This window comes from Cynocephalus volans, chromosome 15, assembly GCF_027409185.1.
Source record: "Cynocephalus volans isolate mCynVol1 chromosome 15, mCynVol1.pri, whole genome shotgun sequence".
In the NCBI taxonomy this organism is placed as follows: Eukaryota; Metazoa; Chordata; class Mammalia; order Dermoptera; family Cynocephalidae; genus Cynocephalus; species Cynocephalus volans.
The window spans coordinates 78,952,728-78,977,918 of NC_084474.1; the positions used below are offsets into that span (position 1 = coordinate 78,952,728).

Genomic DNA, 25,191 nt, shown 5'->3' on the forward strand with positions numbered 1-25,191 from the left:
GCTTTTGTACAGAAGTGGAGCAGAAAGTGTACAGTGGTATGGCTGAGGCAGTGTAGTACAGGTCATAAGATCTTGGACCAAATTGTCTTATTCTAAAATATTTTCCTTAAAAACAGTCTTCTTCATTGTTTTCTTCTTATTATTGTGGTATACTTATATATAACAGTATTCAAAGCATTCTCTTGTTTCAGCAACCATTCATTTACTAAACATTTATTAAGTTCCCACACTTTGCTTGGCTCACTGAGATATAAAGATGAATAGGAAGAGTTATTTCCTTTAAGGAATCCACATTCTGGTAGGGAAGATAGAGAAGTAAACAAACGATTACAGCATATGCAAAAGGTACCCAGGAGGCTGAAGGAGGAATCACCTCTGCTTTGGAATGTCACAGAGGAAGTGCTTGGATGGAGTCTGAAAGGGTGGTCAGAGATTGCTAGGTGAAGGGATAGCAGAGGCATAGAACAGCATGGCAAAATAGGATGAACCGTGATTAGTTTGGGATGGATGAGGGGGATGGGATTGAGGTTGGTGTCAGTAGGAGACAAGGAAACCCAGGGCCAACTAATGAAGAGATTTGTCATGCTTAGGAGGCCATGGTTGTAGAAAGGATAGATTGGGGAGACTGAGGCAGAAAGATGCATAAAGAACTTTTTGCAATAATCTAAATAGGAAATGCTGGAGGCTTGAATTAGAACAGCAGCAGTAATCGGATGGCCGGTTAGCTGACTTGGGAGAGCGTGGTGCTGACAACACCAAGTCAAGGGTTAAGATCCCCTTACCGGTCATCTTTTAAAAAAAAAAAAAAAGAAAGAAAGAAAGAAAGAACAGCACCAGTGAGAATGAAGAGGAGACAGTCAAGATAGTTTAAAGGTATAGTGTAAAGATAGTTTAGTTTAAAGGTATATATCTGTATATGGTATGCTTATAGTGTCTTGAGTACATGGATAGGTGATATATACAACCCTCTAAAAATAGGAAAACATAATAAGATGAGCCCAAATGGGGTTTCTTGTCTTCTGATCTCTGCTTGTTTCAGACTTTACTGTGAATGTAAATAATTGCAGATCTTCTCAGTGCTGGCTAATCAGACTTTTCCTATTGTGTGGTTTTTCTAGTTAATTGCCCAGAACAAAGAAATAGAATGTGCCCATTAGATTTCCTGCTTTTGCTTGGTTACCTAGAGATGGTCATTAAACCTTTTCTTATAAGAGGTATTAGATGCAAGTACTGAGTTTGGGGATTTTATAGTATTTATTGGCTTGAAATGGATACTGTATGATCAAATTTCAAATGATTGATTTTTGTCCCACCGGTTGAATACACTGGGTTTTGATTATTTTAAAACCTTTGTATTTTGACAGTATGTGTTAGGTGGAGGCAAATTAATACGTGATGTTAGCTGAGGACAAAGGACATGTCTAAGACAATAGTAGATAAATTAACAAACGCATGATAATGTGAAAGAAAATGTCAGCTCATTTGGAGGAAACTCTTCATTCAATTTACTTTCACAATCTTCAGAGGAGTATGTTGAAAGAGCCATGGAAGTGAAAGCGGACAGAAATGGAAGATGTTGATAGTGCTGTGTCAGCTAACTGTGACTTGCTGTTTGTCAGGCACCATCCTGAGAACTTTTCATACATTAACTCATTTAATCCTCATACGGTGCTGTGATGTCAGTACCATTATTAGCTCCATTTTATACCTGAAAAATTACAGAAGAGTGAAATACTTGCCTGGGAGCTCCCAGCTAATAAAGTGGTATAACCAAGCAAATCCAAGCAGGCTGTTTCCAGAGCCTGTGTTCCTAAATGCCAGAGTCCTCACTGCCTAAATGTCCTTTCTTCTTATCACACCTCCCTGGAGAGCCTGGCTTAGTCATCACCTTTTCCAGGATGTCCATCTTGATTCCTCATCTCACCCCCGGAGATGCTTTTGCACGTTGTACAAAACACATATATTATTTCACTCATTACACAGGGCACAATTATTTGTATCTGTCTCTCCCACCAGGCCTGATCTTAGTGCTCTTTGTATCCATGCCTGGCATTTGGTATAGTGTTTGCAGTAGGGCAGGTGTTCGATAAATGCAAGTTGAGTTGAGTTGGCTTGACTTGAACATATAGTGCTTGTCCTCAAGGAGCTTTCAATGTATCTGGAAAAGAAGTTCCATTCACATGAAGTAATTAAATAAGGAGTAAATTTAAGCTAAAAGAGTATGGTATGATAGAAGGTGTTATGAGAATTCAAAGAAAGGAGGTTGGAGGTGCTGGCCCATGGCTCACTTGGGAGAGTGTGGTGCTGATAACACCAAGTCAAGGGTTAAGATCCCCTTACCAGTCATCTTTTAAAAAAAAAAAGAAAGGAGGTTGGCCATGGGGTTAGGTTGGATTGAGTTAAATTGGACAGAGATAGTTCCTCCATGTACATAGAATCTAAGATGAGGATAGATTATAACTAAGAGAAGAAAAGGAGGAAAAGCATTGATCAGAATGTTGACCTGATGTGGTAATGAATGAAATGCTCACATTTAAGGGGTCAGCAGAGTTATATCAGAAAGTATAGGTTGAAAGATTCTCCTCACTGCCCTAGGTCAGACATCAGCTCCTTGGAGAGGCTGACCCTATTTTTTCCCGTGACCTTCTTCCACAGTGTCTGCACAGCCCTCCCAAGATCACTTTGCTTTATGTATATCTGTCCTTTGTGACAGAGCTCCCTGAGGGCAAAGACTGTTTTTTGCTAATACCAAGCGTAATACCTGACACACAGTAGTGGTAAAAATAATAATAATAGCAGTGACAATTTATAATTACAGAAGTTAATGACATTGAATATAATAAATAAATAACATTAAAAGAATCCCTGTTCTAATCTACCCATTGTTCTGATTGCATTGTATTAATTCAACCTGTGTTCATTGAATATTTTTGTTGAAATTTATGTTTGTTGAATTTTGCCATTCTGTGAAGGTTGTAACGTCTAAGAAATCTTTAATAGTGTGCCCTATCTGAACATGGTCTGCATTTTAATTCTGCAAAAGCTGTTCACACACATCAGAGTCTCAGCCAGGGCCAGGGAGTATTGGAAAGTAGGGTTCAGTTCCCTCATGAAGGAATATGGAACTTGGCTCAACCAAACAGCTGGCATTCTGGACAGGTCACTGATCCCAGGAAGAAGCTGAAATACAAAGCTGGACACCCAAGAGTACCATAGCAAGACACATACACACACACAACACACACACCTCTTAATTCCAAGCCAGGGGGACTGAGGCTCCTGACATACATCTTTTTCCGTTTAGTCTAAGAGGCATTTGAGTCCACCAGTGGGGTCACTGGTCCGCCCCACCTGTAGGTTACTGGGTAATAGAAACAAGTCAGAAGTTGGCACAGACGTGTACATGCACACTGTAACTATAGAGTTTCAAACTTGGAATCAAAGCACTTTTGCACATAAGGGTGGCCTCAGAATCTTCCATGCACCATCCCAGCCTCTCCACGTATGCTGTCCTAGAATAGTGCAAGTAAAATCATCTGGGCAGCCTAATAAGCATTTCAGGCAGTCAACAAATATTTGTAAAGTATTTTCTTCACATGTTACTGCTTTCAAGAGAAAAGTGCTCCTAGAGAAATGTTCAGACTTAATTGAAAAAGCACATAGCAATCAACTTTTAGTCCTAACTGGCATAAAACTGTCTAACCAGTAGCCAAATGTGGGAAGCCTGAAGACAGACCAGTGACTAATGCTAGGGCCGTGTGTGGCCAGGACCAAATGTATTTTCTAACCACAAGACCACGTCTGGATTCTCCTTTGTAATTACCACATGGCCTACTGTAATTGTAACACTTATATTTACTTCCTGCCTTTGACATGTAATTCAGGGTCCAAGTTTGCACCCCAAGCTAGATGAAGTTCTATGTTATTTGACTAAAACCTATAAAATCATCAGTGTGTGAGGGTGGGTGTATGTGTGTTTGTGTTGGCGCATCTGTTAAATATGTAAGGTATCACCTTGTGAGAAATATGCCCACTCTTGCCTTGTTGGATGTAGCACTTTACTAATCAGGTGATTATTGAACACCTACTACTATATGCCAAGGACTGTTTTAGACTCGAGGAAACATCAGTGAACAAGACAACAAAGGCCCTGCTTTCCTGGAAGAGAACAAGTGGGGCAGGGAGCGGGTGGTAAGGAAGGAAGACAGACAAGAAAACAAAGCTTACAGACATGTGCTATGCAGAGATCCACAACAGAGAGATGTGATAGAAAAAGTCTGGGTGGCTTCTTTAGCTTGGGACATCAGAGAAGTCCTCTCCAGAGAGATGACATTTGAACTGACATTTTACAATGACAAGAGGAAGAACTTTCCAGGCAGGTTAGGGTAAAGGTCCAAAGACAGGAAGGACCTTGGCATGTTCCGGAAACAGAGAAAAGGCTACTGTGACTTGAACATGGTAACAGGGAGACTGATCAGAGAGGTTGGCAGGGACAAGATCGTGCAGGGCTGGGGCTGGCCAGTTAGCTCAGTTGATTAGAGTGCAGCCTTATAACACCAAGGTGATGAGTTTGAATCCCCATACCAGCCAGCCACACACACACAAATAGATCATGCAGGGCTGTGTAGGCCACTGTAAGAATCATGCATAGGAGAGTTGTGGCCCTTGTCGATACTAGTTGGGAATACTGGTTAGGAGGCTACCACAGAGGTCTGGGCAGGAGATGATAATGGTTTGGACTAAGGTGTGTAGTAGAGAATGAAAGAAGGGACTGGATTTGGAATGTGACTTATAACCAGAGTCAACAGAACTTGCCAATGTATTGGATGTGAGGAATGAAGGAAAGGGAATAATCAGGAATGATACCAAAGGTTTTGGCTTTGAGCCACAAGGTAGCTGGTGTCTGAAATGAGGAAGACTGAAGGCAGAGCCATTTGGCTCTTCACTAATAGACATAACTGACTAACCATGAACTCACATTTTGGGGTCCAATAAATGCCCTCACTACCCACCCCCACAACTTTACATCACTGGGGCATATTTGTAGACTTTTGGAAATACTGCTTCAAGCGTTTCCATGACTTCTCCCTTTTTTTAGTGACATCAAAAGCATCACATTCAAGTGACCTAACCAATATCCTGCCACATCCCTCATGGATGCTCTGTAAATGTTCAGTCTTGTCCAAGCTCCTCAGCACAGCACTGGGGTGCCCTGGGCCCAGAGATCTGCCCATTGGTCAGTTTACAGCTGGCATGTACTTCTAACAGCATAACGTGTATATGTATATAGAAAATAATATGACTAGTTTTCTGGTTTTCCTGTTTATAATCAGGAAAAAATTTTGTGACCTCTTTGATAAAGATTAAACTTAATTATTCCAGTTGTTTCTTTGTTATAAGACTATTTCCTACATTTGCCTTAAAAATATTAGAGGGACGTAAGTTTTTTTGTCTATACAATGAGAATAACAATATAGTCATTCTCCATGGTTATTTTGTGAGGAGTAAGCAAAATAATGTATATAAAGTGCTTAGCACAGTAGCTGCTATATATCATTCAGTAAACTTGAGGCATTATTATTATTATTATTATTATTATTTATTATTATTAATGAAATAGTAATTTGGGAGCAGGGGTAGCTCCCAGAACCAATACTCTGATTTTAGTATTCAAATGAATCTATCCAAAAAATAGAGTAACACACTGGTTTATTAAATCCCTGCATGACTTTAGACAAAACTGACAGTTTTCATTGGATTTCAGTTTTCTCAAGTAAATGAGAGACCTAGGGTAGATAACCTCAGTTTTAAAACTTCTGTGATTCTAGAAGATGATCTATATTTTCTCTCCAATCTTCCTTTTACTAAGCTTATCACAAAGTCTTCTCTTTGGGTCAACTAAATCACTGTAAGTGATATTTATTGCCAGATGTGACCTTTTGTTAGCACATTGGAGAATCCCAACATTAATATCACTTTCTATAAATATAGATTCAGGGTGAGGAAATGTTCTGTCTCTAGAGAAGTTTAGCTATCGAGAATCTTTCTCTTTTTAGACTCTCGGTCGGTCGGTGGGCCATGACTCACTGTTGGCATGCTTCCCCAGTCTCACTTTTGTTACCTTCTTCTTTCGTGATCACTGATGCTGGCAGCCACCTACAATTGTGAAGTTCCCCACTCAGTCTTCCCTAGTAGTTGGCATTGCATTTGAGTTGTGTTTTCTTACTTCCTCTACCTTTTGAAATTTAAAAATAGAAAATAAGAAACAAACCACAGTCTACATCAGCTGAACTCTGAGTTATTCATCTAACAGATTTTCCAGTGAATTCTGTGGTATAATATCTACAGGCAAAAATCTGCCATCAGTTCAGAATAAACCTTATGAGAAATTGACGAAGAGCTACTTTTATTTTGTCTGTCAAACACCCATGGTCAGAAATGGGAGGCTGCAGCCCTCAGGGCAAGGCTCTGATAAGTGAATCTGAGGCAAAATAGTTCTTGCCCTTCTCCTTGGTTTTTCTCCTTACCTGTCCAACTTCCCTGAGCCATTGTGAGGAGTCATTAGATTGAGAAAAGTACTCTTCTAGGAGTCTAACTCCTGCACTATGAACACCAAAGACAAGTCCTGGGAAGCATGAAAACCTTTCATAAGTGTGAACAACATTATTTCCAGAGACCCCACCCCACATCATAGCAATTAAAATGTGGCACTTCACAGTAAATATAATTTTATTCCTGACAAATTCTCTCAAAAATATTTTTACAGTTTTGCTTGGGAAATAGGTTGGCTTCAAGTAACTGATTTAGTTTAAAATTGGCTATTTAGTTTCTCAGCAAATAGCACACTTGGGAATTTTTATTAAGATAAAAAATAAGTCCAGCCTACATATTGCTTCTAAATGAAATATTTTGTATTAGAAATCAATAATTAATGTGGTACTAGTCTACTAACAGAAAGTGAAACCTCTACCAAAAAACCAAGTAATTGGAGGCAGAATCCCTGGGTTCCAGCCATTAATTCACTGAGTGGCCTTGATCAAGCAGTCCATGGCCCTTTTCCTGCCTAGTGACACTTTTCCAGAGATACTCCTGGCCTAGGTGAAGGCCTGAAGTCACCATTTCTGTGGAACTGAAAGCTATGCAGAACCATTTAAACCAGAGACAGGGTTTTTCCCTTTCACACATTAAAAAGAAAGCAAATGAAAGAAGGACGGGAAGGGAGACGAGAGTAAGGAAGAGAAAGGGAGGAGGACTGCATCGTGCGTTGGAAAAGCTGTTGATCTTTGACTTCTGTTCAAAATGACAAGTATGCCTTCTATGGAAGGAAAGGCTTCCACGTGAGATATTTGCTTCCATTATCCCATTTGAGACTTGCCTGTCATCTGTTTTCTCCTCGGTGAGGGGCAAGTGTGATGCAATGAAAAGAACCTGGATTTCAGAAGCAGATGGTGCTGTGTTCCAAGCCGGCCCTCCCACTCCTCCCTCAGCAGTTCTCCAAGTGTGGGCTGGGGACCCCTAGGGTTCTCCAAGGGCCTTTCAGGGTGTCCATAAGGTCAAAACTGTCTTCATAATAATAGTATGATGTCATTTGCTTTTTCTTTTCATGAGTGAATTTTTCCAGAGGCTACATGACAGGTGGATAATGTGACAGATTAAATGCATACACAGATATCAAAATCCAACTGTCTTCTGTTAAGCCAAACATTAAAGATATTTACAAAAATGGAAAACAGTGTTACTCTTCTCACTGGGTTGTTTTTTGTTTGTTTGTTTTTTGTTTTTTTTGGTTCTGGAAAATATAATTATTTTTAATTTTTTTAATGTTTATGTTAACATGTAATGGGGTTGTTATTATTTTTAAATGAACTAATAAATACATTTTTTAATTCCTCAGTCTTAATGTCTAATATGGCAAATATTGATAAACATAACCCACATAAAAGAAGTTGTTTAGGCTCCTCAAAAATGTGTAAAAGTACAAAAAGGTTCAAATCTATGACCCCCTAAGAAGTCTGAGAACCCCTACACTACCTAATAGTAATTGCCATTTATTGATTGTCTCCTTGCGCTAGGAGCTGTGCAAAAGCACAATATGTTCTTCATCTCTTCAAATCTTTGCAACAAAGCTATACAGTAGATGTTTTAAAAAGGAGTGCTTGCTCACCCAGGGTCTCACAGCTGGACACGAGAGAATAACCAGGTGTTCTGACTCCAAAGCCACGCTCTTGATCACCAGGCAGTGTTCTCTCACAAATTATTCTCTGTAATTTAGAAAGATTTTTTGCTATTCTGAGCCTCAGTTTCCTTATCAAAAATGGGCAGAATCAGGTACCTTGAAGTTCTCTTAACAGCTTCTGCATCCATGTGCCTAGCACAGGGAGTAACACCAAATAGACCCCAAGAAAAGATTAGCCTCCCTTTCTTCCATTCCTTCCTTGTCTTAAGCATGATGTTAGACCAGGGAGGCTCATAAACTTCCTTCTTTCCTCTAGATGGTCTTCAAGCAGACAGAGAGGCTGATGGAACAGAAGGAACTGATGAAGACATGATTGTGACCCAGAGTCAGACCAACTTCATCTGCCCCATCACACAGGTACCACTTCCTCCTCCTGCCCCGAAAGAAAAAGAATTTGCTGCACAGAGGCAAAAAGTTTCCTGTTTGCTTTCTGATTTGATTTTACATTTGGAGCTAAGGAGGGAGGGAAAAAAAGTGATAAGGGTTGAAGAGTATACATGGGAGCTTCTTGGACTGGAAAGAGCTTTCAGTCAATCATTCCCTTGAGGGTCTAGGAAAAAATTTATGGCCCACAGGCCAAGTGACACTGGTGCCACTAGTTTCACTGTATTTCCTTATCTAAAGCTTAAGTAATTATCTAAAGCCATGAGAGTGGGAAGTTAAACAGAAAACCCAGGAAAAAACAGCTACTGGAAATTGATTGTTATCACTCCTGAGAGCCTAATGTCTCCTTGATTATAGCTGGAAATGAAAAAGCCGGTGAAAAATAAAGTGTGTGGCCACACCTACGAGGAGGAGGCCATCGTTCGCATGATCGAGTCCAAGCACAGGCGGAAGAAGAAGGCCTGGTGAGTTGACGCAGGAAGGAAGTGGAGCCAGTCAGAGGTGGTGGTCAGTCAGAGGTGGGGGGTTCACACCAGAGGAAGAGATGCTTAGGAGTCTCCCCTCAGTTGCATCCACCTCCCGAGTACTGTACACATGGAAGCTGGCTTCCTGGAAGAACAATCCATGAGGGAAAAATTAGCAATGTGTTCAGGAAGCAGCTGGAGGAACTTTAACCACACCTTCAAAAGAGAAGAAAAAAGAATTGGGTTGTATTTTAATCATTAGATGACAGGATTTTTATGAATCTGTACTGTTTTAAAAAATAGCCTCAGGAAAATGAAGGAGAACTGTGATTCTTTTTTTTTTTTTTTTTAAAGATGACCAGTAAGGGGATCTTAACACTTGAATTGGTGTTGTCAGCACCACACTCTCCCAAGTGAGCCATGGGCCAGCCCTAGAACTGTGATAGTAAGAGATTTTCTCACCCTCTTTATATATACACATATCCAAACAAGAAGGAATCATAATTTTTTTTTACTTCCTACAATACAGGTAATCTGTTTTAAAAGTATTATTAAGTAACATTCTAAGATAAGAATTTACATCCGGTGGTCTTGATAGTTAAGACTTAATTGTCAGGGAAAACCTTTCCTATATGTAATTACTGAAATAACTTTCCAAAAGGTTTAAGTAAATTTATAGATGACTGACCAATGAGAAACTATATTTTTAGTTGGAAGCTTTGCAGAATCTCATATGAGCGTACTTCAAAAAGTTCATGGAAAGATTTGTATTATTGTCTATTTTTCCAAGAACTTTCTGAAGTACTGTTGTGTGTGTGTATTCCCTTTCTCCCCCGCCCTCCCTGACCACAGAGGACTATGGCTCTGTTCCCGTAATAACACAATCCTGGTTAGCTAAACTGATTCTGACTTTGACTCAGTTTGGCATTTCTCTCTTATCACAGATTTGTTGCAGGAATGGAATTGCAGGTGTGACCAGTTCTCAATAGACTTCTGATAACAGTCTCTTTGATGTGTGGCTTACTTCTTCAGGGCCCAGAAATTTGCTGGTCTGGACCTAGAGTTGGAATTCCCCACCACTCCTCATCTGGGTGTGGACTTAGAGATAGGGTATTTGAAAAGGTAGAAATCTTGATGGTCATTCAGTCAAATTATTTACCCTATTTATTTACCTGGTTTTTCAGCCTAATGGTTACAAAATGTAGACTACCATTAGTACATTTTTATCTGTTTTGAGTTTCCAACTTATAGTTGAAATGTCATATTTCCCTAGTGAACCTGTCATTTTCCCCTGTAGATTTAATTTCCTTTGCTTCTCGACTTTCAAGCCTTCTCTTTCTACTAACTTTTTTCTGTGTTCATTCTCTGAAAAGCAAAAAAAATTGTTAATATAATAGCTAAAAAATAGGTATTCCTAGTTAGTTCTGTTTTACAGCTCTTCTCTCTGAAAGCATGTAATATTCTCCCAGAGTCAGATTTAGAAAGGGTAGGTTCAGATACCAAGCACGTTTCTCACAACTCCCAGGATGGGTGGCAGCTACCCCCAGAATAGGCATCACATTTATATGGATCTTAATTACATAATTTGACTTTCTAATGTCCTTCACCTTTTTTGAATTGTACATGGTGATATTGCACTAACACTTTTCCGTTAGAAAAGTTATTTTTTTCTGTCACACTTCCAAAACTTAAATGTCTGAAACTTTGCAAATTCTCATAGCTTAATAATAAACAATTAAGTCTTAAGTGGAAGATGTCTGGCAGATTCATAGAGAAGGTAGTATTTTTACTGGGCCTTGAAAAATGAGAAGGATTACAGAGAATGGTGAATTAGAATCTTCTAGCCATAAGCCTCACCCATTCAGGCTCTGTTCTACTCGGTGGCTGGAAGTACAGGTGCAGTTACTGTACATTAGAGGGAGAATAGAAGGATGCAGTGGATAATAGGAATAGGAAAGTAGTGCAGAGATTCACTATAAAGGGCATTAAATGCCATGATTTCATTAGTTTCCTCAACTGTAAATTGACAGTAGTTGTGATTGCCTCACTGGTATATTTGAAGTTTAAATAAGATATACGTAAAGTACTCAAAGTACCTGGCACATGGTAAAACTCAGTAGACAGTATCCCATTGTCAGCATCTTTGAACTTGAGCCACCACCATCATCCTCATCACCCTTCCCACTGCCATTGATCTCCAGATATGGAAGGACATGGCAGAGTTTGAGAGAGTAAACCTGGAGTTTAGGAAGTTACTCCAATAGCAACGCAAGAGATGGATTAAATAGGCATGAGATGAAAAGGTCCATCAGGATGCTTTTGCAGTAGGTTAAGTTCTACATAATGAGAGCTTAGACTAAGGAAAGAGTGGTCATGGAAGTGCAATTGACAGATTTAGGAACTGAGTGAGTATAGAAGAGAGGAAGAAGAGGTGATGGATGACTGACATTTCTAATCTAGGTGTCTAGAAGGATGGTCAGTACCTGTCATGAGCTACAGAAAGGTCATAAGAGAGGAACACGTTTAGAAAGGATTATGAGAAGCTCATTAGGTCATGCTAAGTTTGAGGTCCCAGCAATACAGACATTTGGAAGTGTCCAGGAGGTGCAGTCAATGTGGGTTGTGAACTCCAGAGAGGACTCCTAGCTAGTGATGTTGATTGTGAGGCTGTCAGCCTAGAGGAGTCAGACCCACTCACCCACTGTCACAGACACAGCTCTGGAATGGATGCAATTGCCAGTGAAGAGCCAGGTAGACTGGACCTTGGCCTGGCTCCAGTCTCCACGAGGACAGGAGCCAACTTTGCTCTGCTCACTGTGAGGTCCTCAGCATCTGACACAGAGCCGATATTTAACCTCAAAATAGCATTTTGTTAATCAGCGAGAGGGTCAGTCAGAGAAAGAAGAGCCCAGTGAAGCAGTCTAAAACAGAGCCAGGACACAGGAGGAGCCATAAGAGGGTTGAGTCTCATGGGAGCCAGTGGCCGGAGAGGGCAGGGCTTTGCAGACAAGGTGCATTTGGCAGCAGATTAAAATTCAGGACCTCTTCAAAACTTACTCCAGAGGTTTCTGATTAAGCATGAGGTGGTGTCATTTCCCATGATGCATGTTAGGGTGATGAGCAGTTCTGGTGCCCTTTGTTTAAAAATGTCTGTGACACATCCAGTTTGAGAAATCTCATTTCTTCCTCCTAGATTGTTCTAAATATGATTTATTAGACTAGAGTTCCAGATACATGGTGTTACTGGGCACTGTCTGACTTTTATTGTGCGTGCTCAGTCCTGTGGAAGGTCTCTCTCCACTGGCTTGAGTCAGAATAATATTGTTGAGACTTTAGCCCTAAGTACAACAGTTAGAATAATTTTCTAAAATATATCTCCTAATAATACTATTTGCTATTGTACAAATAAAGCTGCCTTACAATTTTCATTTTAATAAGATACTTCCAATTTTACCATAGTCTCTCTCTTTTTTTTTTTTTTTGGCTTTTTTGTTTAAGAACAGGAACTGTATTTAACAAACAGTTGGGTAAAACTAAGTTGAATACAAATGTTATCGTTCAACAGCACAACTCCGGCTTTGTGCTTGAGTCCCATTTTACCATTTACCAACCAGTCATTTAACTTCTCAACCTCAGTTTCTTCATCTGTAAAATGGAGATGATAATGTCATCTCACAGAATTTCAAGGATCAAAGGAATGGTAGGGAACTCCTTTCAAGGTCTGGACCACCAAATTTCTTGGCTATGGAGAAGCAAAGCACTTAAGAGAAAGCTCATTTTGGAGTCCAGAGTGCTAAACAAATAGCTGTAGGGTTGTTAAGGTCAAGACTGTTAGTTGTTGTTGCTTACCTCACTGCCTAGTGACACATTATTTTAGACTCAGAGGGAGTAGGATAGAGTTACCCTCTGTGTTTAGGTATGACAGGAATCCATCACACTCACATTTCCAGAGATATCAGTAGACCTTCTTTCTAGAGCTGTGGATTGAACCTTGGAATTCTTGGGACCCAGATCCAGGTTCATGCGACTCAGAGTCTTGTACTCTTGAACTGATGCTGAGGCTAAAGTTCCCCGCAGCCTCATGGGACCCCTAAGATCCAGGTCCCTTTGTTCAGCAGACACTTGTGCATGCTCTGTGCCACAATGGAGTGCTCTGCCCCATCAGTGACCGGAGTTCAGGGCCCAGCCTCTCCTTCAAGGCCTGCAGGTCTGACTCCTGCACAGCAATGATGTGAAAGCTGAAGATGGGGTATTGCCACACCTAACTTGCTCATCAGGGTGTCGTGGGATTAATGCCTAAAGCTTCTATAGAGTGTTGTTTTTCCAGAGGAGTGCCCTGATTGAGTCCCACAGCATTACAGCCTTTTCATATCCTTTTTAGTTGAAAAACCTATGTTTGTTTATTTGAGAGACGGTGAGAAACAAGGTTCTCCCCTAGCTCCTGCATCAACCTCTTGTCTCCCCCAGGAAGTCTTCCCTGAGCACTCCTTCATGCCAGGTGGAATGTCAGTAGCATCCCCATGTCTTGCCAACATTGTCGGCAGGGCTGGCTCCTCTTCACATACTTTTTGGGAGCAGAAGCCGTGGACCAGAACAGGACCTGATGTGAATTCCTCAACCCTTGCCACGCATCGGCCCACTTGTTTCTCATGACAGCCCTGTGTTCTCCCTTCATCTTTTTAGGGGGAAGAACTGAGGTGCATAGAATTAAGCCATTTGCCCAGGGTGTCATAGCCAGAGGGTTTAAGCCCAAGTCTTCCTCATTCTTGAGCCCGTATTTTTGTCATTAGACCATCCGGCTCCCCTTGGGAGGGCTATCTGGTTCACTTTGCTGTCCCCAGCATCTGCCCCTAAGTGAGCTCAAGCCTCTTTGTTTGACACGATCCCCCTGGGCTCCATCCCATTGAAATGAACATGGGCACCTGCTCTGCCGCTGAGTGGTTGGTTAATTCCAGCAGACATTCTCAGAATGCTCACATTTACTGACTAAAGCCACTGATGTCATCAGGAAGTCCTCCCCACCTCACTCGCCACTTCCCTATCCACAGCTTATTCACTGTCTAGCTGTTGGAGTTAGACTTCACTGTGTGGAGCAGGGAGAGACCAGGCCTGTCAGTCAGAAGTGGGTGTTCAGAGGGTTGACTTGCTGAAGGAGGGTCATCCCAGCAACTGCCAGGAGTTGCATTTCCGTGTCATGGAAGCCGAAGTGATGAAAATGGACTTTTCTAAAGTCATGGAAGAGTTCATATCCTCTTCATCATCTTAGCTGCTTCCTTTCAGACTTAAAGAAATAATTCACTTTGAGACTTCAGAGTTTAGGGGGACAGGCTAGATGTTTCAACTAGTGTAAAACATTTCTCGAGCCTCACACTAATGCAAAGCCAAATCAAAATGATGCAGACCTGGGCCAAATCATCCTGTTCCTCTTTCATGTAATCGCCTTTCTAGAATTATGATTTAACACATGTACCTGACTATATATGGCACATTTCAGTATTTTACAAATAAGTATTGTTATTAGCATATTATTCATTACATTGATTAATGCCTCTGTAGTATGATGACTCCTTGATCCAGAGATCAGGGCCAGGAAAAACTTTCTCTTGTTTTGGACTGTTGGGCTTCCTACTACTAAACAATTTAGAACTCCTGTGATCAACTTTCTTCCCCTTCTGGTTTGTATCTTTTGTTTTGTGTGTGTTGTTTTTGGTTTTAATATCCCTATGCTTTTTGAGAGCTGTCTCAGATCACTGGCCCTAGCTCTGTGTGGGCAGGAACCACATGTTTGTATTTCACAGCTGTGTGCTTAGAACCTGGCACAGGGATAATTACATAGAGGGTCGATGAATGCACAAATGGGTGCATGTATGTGTTGGATATATGCAAGATATAAATGGACTGGGGCTTTAATACTTCTTGAAAGAGTGATAATCAGTGGACAGTTGTAGTCATAGGAGACAATGAAGGGAATGAACATTATTGAGCACTGTGTTGCCTGTTGCCCTGTGAAATAGAGATTCTCTCCCCATTTTAATTCAAAAGGAACAGAAGCTCAGAAAAGTAAAGCGAATTGCCCGTGGTCTCATAACTAACAAGTAGGTGGTAGAGAAAGAATTCAGACCCAGGCCAGCTTGACTGCATACATTGGGCTTCTACTCTACCAAGGTCTGATCCATGTTGAGAACAAATCAGGTGACTTCACCCAGCCCACTGCCTTCAGAGGAGACCACATCTTTAAGTTCCACCCCTTTCTGGATGACTCACTTGCTGATTTCTTCAGCCACAGCCTTTCCACTGAGTCCCCAGTGGCCCACTCAGTCTCTCTCCTGGGAGGTCTTGTGGGCATTCCACAGGGAACGTACACCAGTCAGAACTCCTGATTCCATCCCCCAGCCTATTTTACCCCATTATTCCCATTGCAATAACGGACACCACAGTCACACATCTGCTCAGGCCAAACCCTTTGAATGAAGCTCAGCTCTTCTCTTTCTTTCATTCCACATCCGCTGTGTCGGCAAGTCCCATAGGCTCTACATTCAAGTGTGTCCTGAAGCTGATCACTGCCACCAACCCCAGCCAGGCTGCCCTCATCTCTCTCCTGAGCTTCTGCAGGGTCCCCCAAACCACTTTCCCTGCTCCACTCTTGTCCCCCTGCCCTGTGTTCTCCATTAAGCAGCCAGAGTAATGTGTTCTAAATGTAAACCAAATCATATCCCTTCCCATCTCAAAATCTTCCAGTGTTTCCTCTTTATATTTAAAATACAATCCAAAGCCCCCTCGCCCTCTGGCCTCACCTCCAAGTTCATCTTCCCTGGTCGCTTCAGCCACATGGACGTTGCCTTCACTGCCGGGCACCAAGCTGGGCCTCCTGGGCTTGTGCACTCGCTGCTGCTTCAACCTGGACACACGCACACTTGGCCCCACACTCTGTTCTCAGCTCTGCTCAAGCTAAGACCTCCTCAGGAGTCTTGCCCTGGCCCCAGCACATCCTCTCTCTTGACCCTGCTTCATTGCCTTTGCAGTATTTAATGCGACCTGAGCTTTCAGTAAGCGTTTTTATGGTTACTTTGGGGTCGCCTATATCCCCTATTACAAAGTACTCTCCATGAGGTAGGCACTGCTCACGCATTGCCATGTCCCACGGCACCTGCACAGGGCCTGGCTCAGAAAGGTGCTCAGTGAATAAGTGAATGACTGCACAACAGTCCTGATTTTTAACGTGTACTCCTTTTTTGGTAAAATGTCTCCATTTAAATACAGTCACGTGCCCCATAATAGTGTTTCGGTCAATGACGGACAGCATGTATGACAGTGGTCCCATAAGATTATAATGGCCATACCACATAGCCTAGGTGTGTAGTGGGCTATACCTTCTAGGTTTGTGTAGTACACTCTGTGATGTTCATACAAGGGCCAAATCGCCTAATGACACATTTCTTAGAACATATTCTATCATTAAGTAACACATGACTACATGTATGTGAAAAGTTTATGGTTAAGGCATTAAAGTGAACTGTCTTGATTTTCTTTCTCCCTCACAGTTGCCCTAAAATTGGCTGTAGCCACACAGATATAAGAAGGTCAGATCTCATCCAGGATGAAGCACTCAGAAGGGCGATTGAGAGCCACAATAAGAAGAAACATCGTCAATCTGAGTAGGGAAAAGCCACCTGCCGCAGGGAAGTCAGCAGCTACCTCCTACCCCAGCCATCTGGTGAGAGCAATGCCTAGCAAAGCATTTAGAACCTGGCTGCATAGCTCCCTCTGGGGTAAAACTGGATGGTTTTAAGTGTGATCGAAAACATTTTTCTAAGTCAAACAACAATGCAAGCAAATTATTTTGTTTATTTTTAAGTGCTCTAAATTGTTAAATAAAACTTTGATTATCTTCAGTGTGTCCTGTCTGCATGCCTCCTGATGTATAAATTGTTTCAAAGGTGCAGGCTTTTCTATTTCTAATACTTTGGACTGATTTTTATAATAGTTTTAACTAAAGAATGCCTTTCAGGTAATATTTGCAATGAAAACATATAGAAACATCCCAATTGCAAAGCATTTTCTATCAGTATAGTAAATAATAGCCTTAGTAAACCGTTTACTTTCTTATATTTACTTTGTATATGGACAGTTCCAAATATGTAAAGGCTTTTATTTGTCATTCTGAATGGCATAGAATGCTCCAGTAGCAGGTTTATCATGCAGTGATAATTGATGCCCATAACAGAAGCTTTGCTGCAGCCCTCCAAGAGCCTAAAGTATCGTCTGAAACATCCACATCCTGGCTGCTCTCTGCCTTGCTGGATGGCTCTCCGCAAGTGACTTCATCCCCCTGGGCCTTGGTGTCTTCAGCTGTAAAGTAAAGGTGTTGAAGGAGATGCTCTCTAATGTCCTTCCAACCCCGAGTCAGTGGACTTATGACCAGCAGGGTCTTTAAACTGAATATCTTCAATTATACTATCTTCTAACTATGTGGAGAGTGCTAATCTAGTGTCTCCCATAGCAACATTTTATCAACTAGACTACTTAATTAAACCAAATGAAGCATACCCTGACTACGCGGGGAAACCAAGAATAGCTAGTAATGGCTAACATTTATGGAGTACTTACTGTGTACCAGACGCTATTCTAAGTGCTTTACATATCTGTTAACTCCTATAATCTTCACAGCTTGGTAAGAAAGTACAGTTATTATTCCCACTTTACAGATAAGGAAAACGAGGCAGAGTAGTGAAATAACCCATGGAAAGTCACAGATCTAGTAAGTGGCTGAGCTGGGACCAGAACTTGGGTGGCCTGGTCCTAGGGACTCAGTTCTTTTTTTAACTTTTTCTGTAGTTATGATTTTATTATTATTATTACTATTATTAATTGACACATAATAATTGTACATATTCAAGTGGCACAGTGTTAAATTTCAAGACATACATACAATGCTTAATGATCAAATCAGGGTGATTAGCATATCCATCATCTCAATCATTTATCTTTTCTTTGTGTTGGGAACATTCAGAATCCTCTCTTCTAAGGGCCGGCCCGTGGCTCACTTGGGAGAGCGTGGTGCTGGCAACACCAAATCAGGGTTAAGATCCCCTTACCGGTCATCTTAAAAAAAAAAAAAAAAAAGAATCCTCTCTTCTAGCTATTAGAAGTTATACAATAAATTGTTAATTATAGTCACCCTATAGTGCTATAGAACACTAGAACTTATTCCTCCCATCTAGCTGTAATTTTATATCCGTTAATTAACCCTAGGGTCTCGATTCTTAATCCCATGCTCCCTACTGATTTGTTTAGAATCTAAAAATACATTCAAAGCCCACACTTAGAAACCAAAGCTTTTGTAAATAAACAAGTGCATGCATGTGCATATGTGTGTGTATATGTGTATGCAAAAAAGGTCTAATTTAAATGCAGGAAATAACTGGATTTGACAAGTACCAGGCAATAAAGAGCATGAAATGATAACATATATTTGAGTTTAAAAGGATAGTGTAATACAGCAGAATTAACTTTGAAAGCTTTTTCCTGGAATTCAGAAAGTATGACATTCAGTTGTCTCCAAACTCAGTGATTTCAAATTTCCTAAGTTGCTTTATCTGAATCAGACTTTCCTGAGGAAATGATTATGTTTAAGCCAGAACAAACATACTTTTCCTAGGATGTGATTCTTTTGTGAAATACTTTGTTTCCTAAACAGATAGAGACAAGCAAGAAATGCTTGCTCAAGATTCGACTGCATTTTTCTCAGCTCTTTGTAAAGAGAATTCTGGAATATTGGCTCGGATACCAATACCAGTTTTAAAAAATGCAAAATAACACCATTTCACTGAAGAAAAGATATGGTATTTGTATTGTAAAGATTTTTTCCTTCTTTAGTCTTCAGAAATTGTTTTATACATTTACCTAGACAGTTATATAGAATTTAAAGTAGTATATAACATTTATTTTTATATTGAAGGTTTATCATTTGGTTATTATCATCAGTCTGGCATATTTATTAAATTTCTGTTACATGAGTTTTCAAAAAAAGTGGCATCTTGTGCCCATGCTGGAACAGAGCAGTGAGTGCAGAAGCAGCACTCTGACCAAGAGGCTTTTTGTCCCGGGGCCATAGAGGTCACATGTTTGATCAACCACCTGCATTTCAATCCATTCTTTCATGCATTAGCATAGCTGCATGACTCTCCCTTCCCTATGTCTTTCAATTCTCTCTGCAAACACTCCACCAAATCTAGACCCTCCCTTCTTGCTTTGGAATTAGACTGTTCATCAGCCTTCCAGCTGGTCTCACACTAATCTTGTCCCTCCTGTATTAATCCACTAGAACACTGATTGGGTAATTTGACATCTTACTGCAAACCCTCCCTTTCCTGCAGAATGAAGTCCAGGCCTGGCATTCAGGATTCTACCACAGCGAGCCTCCTTCTCTCCCTCCAAGACTGCCCCGTCTTCCCGACATTCCAGCTCCCCCTCTCTTTGTGGCAGGATTTCTTCCAGGAGGGCAGCTAACCCTCAGTACTCCTGGCTAGGAAGTGTCAGTGACCTCAAGCCAATCTCTTCACTGCTCCAGGCCGCAAGTTTGCCATATAAACTAAAAGATGGAGACCTCTCCCTAAGGTTTCTTTAAAAGCTCTAAGATTACATGTCATATTTTCAATGAATAGGTCCTCTGGGAAGTATACAGCCCTTTTGAAGGCAAACAGGCTGACATGGAAATTAGTATATATTTGAACCAAATGTGTACATTGAATCTTCAACTGTTTATTCAACAAATATTTTGAGGCCAACTTTATGCCATGTTTTGTGGTAGTCTCGGTACAAAAATTCCCCCTCTGAAGACCTTGTCTAGTTGGGCAGACAGACACGTAAAAAACTAAATTCCATAAAAGGTTGTGTGAGTGCTATGCATAGGGGACAGTAACACAGAGAAAAGAAATACAGGAAAATGATTGAGTAGACAAAAATTATGTTTTAGTAGATCAGGTAACAAGGTTCAAAACAAATAATAAAAAGTCAGTGAAAGCTCTGACTGGGAGATGGGGTGGGGGGTGAATCTTGAGGGTGGATCACCCAGCTGCATGTAAATCGGTTATGTTTTGGAAATGTGCTTTCAAGCTTATGCCAGATTTGTGGAGGGGGGATAACAATTCTGAAAAGAAGTCAGGTAAAACTGAGGGGGTACAGGGATCCTCAGACATTGCTGGTGGAAATGCAAATCACAGCCACGTTGAAATCAGTTTGGCTTTTTAAAACAATGTTAAACATAAAACTTACCACACAACCCAGTAATTCCACTCCTAGGTGTGTCTACCCAAGAGAAGTAGAAACATATGTTCATACAAAGACTTGTGTATAAATATTCATAACAGCATGATTTATAAGAGCAAAAAAAATTTTGGAAACAATCCAAATATCCACCCGGGGAATGGGTAAACAGTATGTGGTGAATCCATACAATGGAATACTATTTGGCAATAAAAAGTAATAAAGTACTTTTTAAAAACCTCTCTCATGTGCATGTTGTGTGTGGAGAAAATGGAAGATCTCTCTTAGCAAATTTCGAGTATATAATGCATTATTATTAACTATAGTCACCGTGCTGTTCAGTGGGTCTTCAGAACTTATGCATCTCATAACTGAAGGCATGTACCCTTTGACTCAGCAACTCCTCATTTCCCCCACCCCGACCCCTGGTAACCCCCCTCCTACTCTCTGTTTCTGTGAGGAGGAATGAAGTACTTAGTGGTGCACACTAGAACATAGTTGAACATTGTGCTAGGTGAGAGAAACCAGTCACAAAGATCATGTACATATTAACCCACATATATGAAGTGCCCAGAAAAGACAAATCTACAGGGACAGAAAGATTAGTGGTGGCCCAGCCTAGGGGATGGCAATGGGGACCACTTTGGGGTGAGGGAAATGGAAACTGGATTGTGGTGAAGGTTGCACGACTCTGAATTTACCAAAACTCATTGAAGTCCAGTACTTAAAAGAGGTGAATTTTATGTTATATAAATGATACAAGCAAAGAAACCAAAGGGGGGATTGCTTTACAGGACAGGGAGGAGACAGCTTTCCTCACTGTCACGTTTGAAAAGAGTGGGAGCTATGAACTATCAGTGGCCCAAATTTTAGCTAGTTGTTCTCTATCAATCTTCTAAGAAGATTTTTTGAATCCTAAGATTAGAGTGAAATAAGAATTCTATTCAAGCCACAGGAAATTCAGGACTAAAAATGTTTTGTTTTTTTTTTTAATTCTTAAAGGTTAATGAGAGGACAAGATTACATGGTGATTGATAATAAAAAACTTAATTTTGCCTATTTCTATTCCTTTGTCTCCTAATGTATATTTATTGTATATGCAGTGATCACTAATAGTAATCAGCAGTTCTAATTAGCTATGTTTATTTTTAAAAAGCATAACGGGCTTAAAACCCTGGCCGGCTCCCCTCTCTGTCCAACTGCCATTGGGAAAGCTTGCAGTCCCCTCCCTGATGACAGCCTGGTCATCATTCAGTCGACAGCAGAAAGACCCAAACTTACATCAAGATCACAAACATTTTTAACCAAAGAAAAGAAATTCGGTGGGTATTTTTTAAATGAACAAATACAGAATTGGTTTTAAAACAAAAACCAAATTATAAAAGATATGAAAGAAAGCAACTCAACGATCATCTTTTGTCATAATCGGAATACAAACCAGCAGTGCAGGGCTTAACCAGAAGTGTTCAGAAAAACCAGTATGCTTCTGGAATGTATGGGAAAAGTTGTCATGCAGAGTTAGGAAGACTCAGGCCACCAGGCTCTGCATGAGGGCCCTGAGCTGAGTTTCAGGCTAGTTACGGTCACCACAGCTCACCAAGAATGTGGAGACACTGATTAGTCTGGAGAACAGCAAAAACAAGGCTAGAGATGATGAAACGTGGATACTATGCTGAAAAGAATTGGGATGTTTCTGCCCACAGAGATAAAAATGAGACTTGTTTTATACAAAATATGGGACTATGTAAGGAATATGCCACAAGGCAATTAACAATAAGTTCCATGGAAGGGCCAATGAAAGGCTCTTTGATACTTGGGAGGAGAAATTACTGTTAGCACCTTAGCACAAGAACTCACACAGGAGTCCATGGATGGGCTCCCAGGGAACTGTGGATAAAATTCAGGAGGTTTATAAATTGGTATGTGGAAAAATAGTAGATCTTTCCTAACCTGTAATTGGAACTTAGCATTTCCTACAATTATGAATGTAGACAATGAACTCCAGTAGAATTAGCAGTACTGGTAACTTTATCACCAACAAAAAATTACAGATATTGTCATATTGCGTTATTGCTACAAAGATAAACTTGCACTCATCTCTTCTTTTTAAAGTACGGTAATTAATATGCTTCTGGTAATTACGGACTAACAAATCGAATTTACCTTCTCGCTTTTAACAACTAAAAATATGGACATTTGTGAAATAATAGTGTTCAGGCATTGGACAACAGGCAGCACAGGACATGATCACTAAGAGAATCACAGCTGAGCCCGACAATTGCTCACTGCCTGGAGAGTTCCTGGGCCACCGTAGAGAGAGGGACTCAGGTGGAGCCCAGTGGTCTGTCTGCGAGTTAGGAGGCCAAGGAGCTAGAATTCACAGGGCAGCATACTGGAAAGGAGAGAGCTGTCAGAGAATGTGCCCAGGAGACGCAGAGAGGGTTCCCCTACAGTCTCCAGCTGAGTCATCGCTAGCATGTGCCTGGGAGGAAACTACCTGAGGCTGGGAAAGAACCACCCAGACAATAAGAGAGAACAAAAACTGGACCTCACACAGGCCCAAAAAGAGTTTCTTTTCCCGAGCCAGAGTGAAAGCCTCATAATTCATAGGACACCAGGGAGAATGGTGCAAATTTAGCCCTGGACTAAAGGATGCTTTCGTGCTGCTTAGCAATGCTTAAAGATAAGCCTCAAAAGCAGGGGTAGGCAAACTGTACGTGAAGAGAAAAACGGAGAATATTCTCAGCTTTGTAGGACATATGGTGTCACCTTCTGTCGTTGTAGCACGGACACAGCCATAGACAATATGTAAATGAATGAGAATGGCTATATTCCAATAAAACTTTATTTATAGACACTGAATTTTTATTTAATTTAATTTTTTTACATACTTCAAAATTGTATTCTTTGGGTATTTTTAACCATTTAAAATTGTAAAAACTATTCTTAGCTCATGAGCCATACAAACACCGATGGGGAGCTGGATTTGGCCTATGGACTGTAGTTTGGTGACCTTTGATCAAAAAGACTGAACTGTTTCTAATTAACTGTGTACCAGAACAAGGCTCAAAAATACTTAAAAGAATACAAAAAAAAAAAAAAAAAAAAGATCAGCACCCAGTAAAGTCAAATTTATGTCTGGTATCCAATCAAAAAGTTCCACCCATGCAGAGAAGCAGGAAAATATGATCCATAATGAGGAAAAAAATTGTGCATTAGAAATAAACACAGAAGGGCCAGCCTGTGGCTCACTTTGGGGAGTGTGGTCCTGATAACAACAAGGCAACGGGTTTGGATCCTTATATAGGGATGGCTGGTTGGCTCACTTGGGAGAGCGTGGTGCTGACAACACCAAGTCAAGGGTTAAGATCCCCTTACCGGTCATCTTTAAAAAAAAAAAAGAAAGAAAGAAAGAAACAGATGACATAGATGATAGAGTTAGTAAACAAGGACATTAAAGCAGCTATTAAAAATAGATTCCATATGTCCAAAAAGGAGAGGAATGTGTGATAAAGTTATGGAGAGACACGGAAGACATAAGAATGACCCAAATTAAATTTCTAGAAACAAAAAATACATCTGCAATGAAAAACACACCGTGTTAAGAGCAGATTAGACACTGCAGTAGAAAAGATCAGTGAGTCTGAAGATACAGCAATAGAAACTTCAAACTGAACACAGGAAGGAAAAGAAAACAGTGAACAGCATCGGTGAACTAAGTGACAACATTAAGCAGTCTAATATACATGTACAGGTTGAGTATTCCTAATCCAAAAATTCAAAATCAGAAATACTCCAAAATCCTAAACTTTTTGAGTGCCAACATGATGCCACAAGAGGAAAATTCCACACCTGACTTCATGTGATGGGTGCACAAAATTATTAAAAAATATTGTATAAAATTACCTTCAGTCTACGTGTATAAGGTGTATATAAAACGCAAATTAATTTTGTGTTTAGACTTGAGTCCCATACCCAAGACTTCTCATCATGTATATGCAAATATTCCAAAATCTGAAAAAATCTGAAATCTGAAATACTTCTGGTTTCACACATTTTGGATAAGGGATACTCAACCTGTATTTGGAGTCCTTGAAGAAAAGAAGGGAACAGAAAAAATATTTGAAGAAATAAATTACTTATTAAAATTGCTGCTAGATCTTATTTACTGTATTAATTTTTTAAAAAGCATATTTACTACTAAATCACAAATTCATTCTTCAAAATGTTTCAATAACTGTATTTTCAATATAATTGGTTTCTTTGTAAGCTCATGCTTTTAAAAGCATTGTTATGAAAGGGGTCCAGCACTTCATTAGACCATCCACTGGTCTAGGGTAGGATGAAGGCAGAGAGCCACCCCCCTCGATTGTGGGCCCAGCTCTCTGACAGGTCCTCATTTACAGCCTGGCCTCTCCCATGGTTCCCAGGCATTCTATGGCAGGGTCTGCTGTCACCCCCAGCACCTAGCACAGAGCCTGGCACCTCACAGTTGCTCGCTGATCATTTGGTAAAGAATGCACGAAAAAATAAGTGTTCTTATGCCCCTGGAAGATTAAACAAGAAGAAATTCACATAAATTAACACAGATGAAATTTCTCTCAGACCAGTGGTAGTTGATATCTGTCAGAGCTCACCAGACACATTTCATACACATTAAGCCATTAATGCTCCTAACACCCCTGGGTGCAGATGAAGAAGCTGATGCCCAGAGAAGACCAAATCTTACCCAAGGTCACTGAGCTAGTGGGTGATGAGCCAGGGCTGAACCAGACTACCTCCCCACCAAAGCATGTCCCCTGAGCCGGAGCTGCAGCTTGACAGAAGAGCTACCCTGTGTGA

The 25,191-nt window shown here is 40.6% G+C and overlaps 1 protein-coding gene across 4 annotated transcripts in view; it reads left to right on the plus strand.

Moving 5' to 3' along the window:
• NSMCE2 (NSE2 (MMS21) homolog, SMC5-SMC6 complex SUMO ligase) overlaps positions 1-20,522 on the plus strand; it is a 248,005-nt gene extending 227,483 nt beyond the window's left edge. For 3 of the 4 annotated variants that reach the window (XM_063079746.1, XM_063079747.1, XM_063079745.1), the window contains 3 exons: positions 8,493-8,593; positions 8,978-9,084; positions 16,626-16,972. In XM_063079746.1, the coding sequence (XP_062935816.1) occupies positions 8,493-8,593; positions 8,978-9,084; positions 16,626-16,743 (326 nt within the window). In that variant the 3' untranslated portion in view covers positions 16,744-16,972. Of the gene's footprint in view, positions 1-8,492; positions 8,594-8,977; positions 9,085-16,625; positions 16,973-19,460 lie in introns of those variants that run through there. The other variant, XR_010021781.1, reaches the window with a different exon arrangement.
• Positions 20,523-25,191: the final 4,669 nt, after the last annotated feature.